The sequence below is a fragment of the Gobio gobio genome (genome assembly GCF_949357685.1).
Source record: "Gobio gobio genome assembly, chromosome: 4".
In the NCBI taxonomy this organism is placed as follows: domain Eukaryota; kingdom Metazoa; phylum Chordata; class Actinopteri; order Cypriniformes; family Gobionidae; genus Gobio; species Gobio gobio.
In genome coordinates, this window is record NC_137100.1 from 5,497,505 (window position 1) to 5,504,536 (window position 7,032).

Genomic DNA, 7,032 nt, shown 5'->3' on the forward strand with positions numbered 1-7,032 from the left:
AGCCCAGCTTCATATATTATATATGCAGGGCATTAATATATTAAGATATTATAAGCATTAACATCCTTTTTCACTGGCATTTTCACACCTTAGAATTAAACCTGCTGTTTTTTGCACCCCTGCTATGATTGGCTAATTTCTTCACATATGAAACAATGCATAGGCTCAAGACGTTTTTGCAGCTGCAGGTTCTTTTTGGACTGGGAAGGGCGTTTTGAGGTCTAAAACTTTGTGTCTGATAGCATATCAAATTGTTTTCCTCCAAATTGATTACATTTCCCTCCCATTCCTGTTCCTGCAATGATTTCTATATTATTATTGCATTGTTATTTAAGTGAATCTTCATCTTTCTTAGTGGTAAAAAGCGTAAACCAGCATGGACCGATCGTATTCTCTGGCGGTTGAGGCAGATTGCTCCGGTCAGCAACAGCGTGTCGAAGCGCGCCTCCATGACAGGACTGACCGTCGGGCCCCGTGTGTCGCAGCATTTTTACCGCAGTCACATGGAATACACCGTCAGTGACCACAAACCTGTCTCCTCGATTTTCACTCTGCAGGTCAGCCACACTTCTTGATGTTACACTTCTTTAGCTCAAATCAGGCTTTAAAATGTCTATTTTCATATCGGTTCAGCTAATGTGCATGCATGTTCTAGAGCAAAAAAGACCAAGCAGTGTTTTGCCAATGGACCCTTTTCACATTTCCGGGGTTCTCAGAAACAGGGCTGCGTTCAGCCCAGACAAAATGTTACGAAACGTTTTTTAAATGGAAACGGTGCTGCGTTGAACACCCTGTTCTGATGACGCAAGAGTTGCAACTATGGCAGCTGAGAAGGTCATTCTTTGTGTTCTTTTTGAGGAATTTTCGGAGCCTGATGAAATCGATATACATGTTTAATCCTGCAAAATGCATGCAATCAATGCCCTTGCCGTCCAGAATAAAAGACAACATCCCAATCACATTTAATTAACTTTTTTATCTTCTGGTAATCAATTCTAATTTAAATCATTTTATTTCGAGTTCTTACTTTTTTAATAGCTTGTATTTTCTTTCTCATTTTTATGTAAAGCTCTTAATTACCATATATGAAATTTGGTATGTAAATAAACTTGCCTTGCAATGAAGCTAAAAATATAAATAAATACATCATGTTGATATATATATATATATACAGTGGGGCAAAAAAGTATTTAGTCAGCCACCAATTGTGCAAGTTCTCCCACTTAAAAAGATGAGAGAGACCTGTAATTTTTATCATAGGTACACTTCAACTATGAGAGACAGAATGAAGCACATTGTCTGATTTTTAAAGAATTTATTTGCAGATTATGGTGGAAAATAAGTATTTGGTCAATAACAAAAGTTAATCTCAATACTTTGTTATATACCCTTTGTTGGCAATGACAGGGGTCAAACGTTTTCTGTAAGTCTCCACAAGGTTTTTACACACTGTTGCTGGTAGTTTGGCCCATTCCTACATGCAGATCTCCTCTGGAGCAGTGATGTTTTGGGGCTGTCGCTGGGCAACATGGATTTTCAACTCCCTCCAAAGATTTTCTATGGGGTTGAGATCTGGAGACTGGCTAGGCCACTCCAGGACCTTGAAATGCTTCTTACGAAGCCACTCCTTCGTTGCCCGGGCGGTGTGTTTGGGATTATTGTCATGCTGAAAGACCCAGCCACGACCCATCTTCAATGCCCTTGCTGATGGAAGGAGGTTTTTACTCAATCTCACGATACATGGTCCCATTCATTCTTTCCTTTACACGGATCAGTCGTCCTGGTCCCTTTGCAGAAAAACAGCCCCAAAGCATGATGTTTCCACCCCCATGCTTCACAGTAGGTATGGTGTTCTTTGGATGCAACTCAGCATTCTTTCTCCTCCAAACACGACAAGTTGAGTTTTTACCAAAAAGTTCTATTTTTGTTTCATCTGACCATATGACATTCTCCCAATCCTCTTCTGGATCATCCAAATGCTCTCTAGCAAACTTCAGGCGGGCCCGGACATGTCCTGGCTTAAGCAGGGGACACGTCTGGCACTGCAGGATTTGAGTCCCTGGCGGCGTAGTGTGTTCCTGCCTTTGTTACTTTGGTCCCAGCTCTCTGCAGGTCATTCACTAGGTCCACCCGTGTGGTTCTGGGATTTTTGATCACCGTTCTTGTGATCATTTTGACCCCGAGGGGTGAGATCTTGCGAGGAGCCCCAGATCGAGGGAGATTATCAGTGGTCTTGTATGTCTTCCATTTTCTAATAATTGCTCCCACAGTTGATTCAGTCTTCCCAGCCTGGTGCAGGTCTACAATTTTGTTTCTGGTGTCCTTTGACAGCTCTTTGGTCTTGGCCATAGTGGAGTTTGAGGTTTTGGACAGGTGTCTTTTATACTGATAACAAGTTCAAACAGGTGCCATTAATACAGGTAACGAGTGGAGGACAGAGGAGCCTTTAAAGAAGAAGTTACAGGTCTGTGAGAGCCAGAAATCTTGCATTTTTTGTAGGTGACCAAATACTTATTTTCCACCATAATTTTCAATAAATAAATTAAATAAATAAATTCTTTATTCAAATTGTTAAATTCTTCAATTGTTGCATATACTGAGCTGCAGCGGACACATTTGTAAACAACCTTACTTGGACCCATTGTGCGAGTTGTCTCTTTAATACCATGTGGTTTATATACATGTTGCTGCTGATTGGGCTGACATATTTGACATACCCACCAAACGAGAGAAAACGTATCTCAAACCCGTTGCACACCGTTTCCAGGAAACATGACGTTCAACCGGAAACTGTAGCAAAACGTTGCGCACCGGTTTGAGCTTTGAACGTGCCCCTGATGTCATCATAGATTGGGTGAATTTCTATAGTGGTGAATGGGAATTGACTGCAAATATAATTTTTGTATTCCAATTTGCTCCAATAGCAAAAGAAAAAAAAAAAGACTTTTGAAAAATACGAAATTGATTTTGGTGGTCAGAAGAGCGAAAGATCAAGTTTGCCCTCAGCCTTTGCATTAATAAATACACCAACGTTAATTATTTTTAACGCCAAGGTATTTTAAAGATTTTTGTTATGCTTTTATTATGCTTTTTTATCATGGAAAAAGGTCTGCAGCGGGAGTTATTCTCTTTATCAGTGTCACTGTTTCTGAAATCCCTGAAACGCCTCCACTGTAGTCTTGAGTTTTCTTCAGGGAACGAACATGTCACAATAATCCTCATTTATATAATTCCCACCCAAGGCATACTCAAAATAAAGGGGCGTGGCCTCCCAGACAGCATTTAGGTTTAGCATTTAGACAGATTTTTAGAAGGCGGGGCTTCATAGAGACAGGAACTAAACCGAGCGTTACTGACAGACTGGGAAGAGAGGAGCTGCAACAATGGAGAATATGGGGAAAATAATGTGTTTTTGAACATTCAAGCATGAAAACCTATTCTAGTAGAGCCCAAAACACTTTGTAAAAGGGCATAATAGGCCCTCTTTAATATAGTATAGTGTTTTAATTGTACATGACTTTTTTTTTATACATGAAAATGTAATGACAATAACCTGTGTTAATAGTCTGTTACTAACCCTATAGCATAAGGCTATACATGTTTTTAATAGTAAAACCTTTCAATTTCAAAGCCATGAATGTCTACACTTATTGAGAGCAACTTTCATAGCTGGTTTGTGCAATGTGTTTAACATGTGATGTCCTTGCAGTTCCCATATAAGGTGGACATGCCTTTAGTTACACTGCTTGTAGAGGATGAATGGAGAGAGATATCAGACGCAGTGGCCACATTCAAGGTGGTGCCCAACTTTCCTCGGAGCTCTTGGGACTGGATTGGGCTTTACAAGGTTATTTCAATCATTTCATCAGTTCTGAGCATCTAAAGATGTGGGAGTAAGATGGTTAAAAAAGTGTATTTTTTGTCACTTGAGTTCTGTTCATATGTACCTACACAATTGATTGGGCATACTTTACAAATATGTCATTTTGCAGGTTGGGTTTAAGCACCATAAAGACTATGTGAGTTACACTTGGGCCAAGCAGGAAGAGTCTGACTTCCTGAGACAGGAGCACGAAGTAAGGACAAATCATACATCCACTGAGTTGCACGAGAAAGATACTCACTTGTGTTCATGAAGCTTCAAGCTTGTGAAATTTAATTAGGAGGTTTTGATTTGCAATCTCCAGGTGACTTTTACTGAGGAAGAATTGCCAAAGGATTCTGGGGACTTCATACTGGGTTACTACAGCAACAATATGAGCTCCATTGTGGGCGTCACCGAGCCATTCCAGGTAGATAATCTCTTTTACTTTTAATTCCATAAAAACAGTTCTCAGATACTTGAATTAGTAGCTGCGTTTAGATGGACAACCCTAATAATCCGATTCTAGGACCGATTGAGTGCATGAATGTTGTGATCTCATCATTGCAACTCGATTCCTGCAAAAACAAACAAATGTTTTCATCATAACTAACTGTGCAAACACAATGTAAATAAGAGATTATTTTATTATTACGGGAGTTTTGGTGATAGAAACTCACACTGTTTGATTGACAGCTCCAGCGATTGTAAAGGGAGCGTTCTTTGATCGCTTTCTATATATAATTTAATCACAGTTTAAATAACAGATTATTTTCATGCTACTTAGAGAAACAATGTGAAGTTGACCGTTTAGTCACTGGTTTGATTTACTGACATACAAAGAACATCTGACTGTACACGAATAATTACATATCACAAATCACTGATCACAGATCAGCCATTAGAGTGAACACGGTTACTTGCATGTTGTGGCATTATTGTCGAGTCCATATCGTCCATATCGTGTTTGCAAAGCCTGCGACAAAATTGCGACTGATTTACTGAAGAATTCACAGTGAAATGTACAAATAAATAATGCTCAACTGAGACATTCACATTGATGAAAATAAATAAGCACATTCCTAGCATTAGGGTCCTTTGGAAGGTAATGTTATTTTTAGTCCAGTGATCCTGTATCGCTCTTCTCTCCTCGTCATCTCACTAACACTCCAGTGGGCGGGGCCAAAGTTGCAATGGTGAAGTAGGCGTTGATCTTCTTCTGCAGAGGCGCTCTTTCACCTCATATATAGGCACATTCCTCAACGAGTAGTTATTTGGGCTTGGTTACAATAAAAGCTGTTTTTGGACTAACAATGAAGTTTTCAGTTCTGTAACTTACAGGATATTCTTATAGTATGATGACCTCTTATATGTCAAAAGCGTGAAGAAAATTTGATTTCTCAGTTCATGACCCCTTTAAGTCTGCTCTTTAGAGCAAAGAAGCAATGTAGGAGAATTGTTATGATGCGCAAACAGCGGGAATCTACACCGATCAGGCATAACATTATGACCACTGACAGGTGAAGTGAATAACACTGATGATCTCTTCATCACGGCACCTGTTAGTGGGTGGGATATATTAGGCAGCAAGTGAACATTTTGTCCTCAAAGTTGATGTGTTAGAAGCAGGAAAAATAGGCAAGCGTAAGGATTTGAGCAAGTTTGACAAGGGCCAAACAAACAAAAGGTGTCCATGTAAACATAGCGTCAGTCTCCAAATTGAATAAATACTATAATACCATATAATATTACTAACATAAGTTGATGATGCTTTCCACATTTACATTTTATATTTATGCATTTAGCAGACGCTTTTATCCAAAGCGACTTACAACTTGGGGGTACAATAAGCGATTGGTCGTGAAGAGTCCAGTGAGTGCAACAAGTGCCTGAAATATTTAGTCTGTGTACAATTCTCAGTGTAGCACAGACTAGAGTAGGGAGGGAAAGAGGAGGAGAAAGAGGAAAGGAAATGTTTTTTTTCTTTTTTTTTTAAGAGGTTAAGTGCTCATGGAAGAGATGAGTTTTTAGTTGACTTTTGAATTTGAATGTCAACGAATCAGCGTTTCGGATGGTGGTGGGAAGATCGTTCCACCAGCTGGGAACGTTGAATGAAAATGTTCTGGAAAGGGATTTTTTGCCTCTCTTTCCAGTTAATATTTTTCTCCTCCTTTAATAGATTCAATTGCCAGCCGCCGCCACAGCTGGTCTAAGTCCGTCTGACAGCTCCGACTTCACGTCTGATGACGAGGTAAAGAAGGGCGACTCCTGTGACTCCAGCCCTGAGACTGAGGAGAAACAGAGCGGCAGCTGGAGCGCCAGACTAACCGAAGGGCAGACGGCAAAGCCAAAACATCCGCGCTCCAAAGACACCATGGCACATTCCAGCTCTAGCAGGCAGGGCGGCGGTACTGTCACGTCCTCTGATGACCCTGTCGCTACAGATGATAGCCCTAACTCAGGAAAAGATGCAACCAAGCCAGAGGAAACTTAGCTAAGCACACCACCTTCTCCGGAGGATTATATCAGCTCAAGGCTGGGGTTGCAGGTTTCTGCTGTGATGTCGTTGTAGATTTACTGTCCTATGATGTTGTTTGGAGATGTTGTGTAATATGTTGCAGGGCAGCAGTAAGCATTTAGTACGTGACTCACTTCAGCAAATACAAGAGGGCAGACTAAACTGTTTTTCTTTTTGTTCTGTGTAGTCATTCTATTCATATTCTTCTTCTCCTTCTCTTTCTGTCTTTCCAACTGCACAAGACAAAAACTGAAACGCTAAGAAATTATCCTACACTCTTAAAAATAAAGGTTGCAAAATGGGGTTTTCCATAGAAGAACCATTTTGGGCTCCCCAGAACAACTTTCAGTGAACAGGTCCATTTGTTTATTTTTAAATATAAAGAACTTTATTACACTTTAAAGAGTTTTTGGTGTAATTGAAAGATTCCGTGGATGTTAAAGGTTCTTCACGGAACCATCAATGTCACCTTTATTTTTCAGAGTGTATATATACTTGCACAATATGAATGCTTTTAATTGATTCATATGGAATTTTTTTCCATAATTAACCAGGGTTTAATGCACAATGGAAAACAATTCTGGTTCTTATATTGGATTTATTGCAGCAGATCCTCTGGTGTTCTGTTCCAAACTCCAGTGAGCTGCCTATC

The 7,032-nt window shown here is 39.9% G+C and overlaps 1 protein-coding gene across 1 annotated transcript in view; it reads left to right on the top strand.

Annotated features, from left to right (window-relative positions):
* Positions 1–6,547, top strand: part of inpp5jb (inositol polyphosphate-5-phosphatase Jb) — a 46,249-nt gene extending 39,702 nt beyond the window's left edge. The window contains exons 9-13 of the mRNA XM_079815456.1: positions 356–557; positions 3,710–3,847; positions 3,993–4,076; positions 4,188–4,292; positions 6,042–6,547. Of these exons, the coding sequence (XP_079671582.1) occupies positions 356–557; positions 3,710–3,847; positions 3,993–4,076; positions 4,188–4,292; positions 6,042–6,356 (844 nt within the window). The 3' untranslated portion in view covers positions 6,357–6,547. The remainder of the gene's footprint in view (positions 1–355; positions 558–3,709; positions 3,848–3,992; positions 4,077–4,187; positions 4,293–6,041) is intronic.
* The last annotated feature ends 485 nt before the right edge of the window (positions 6,548–7,032 follow it).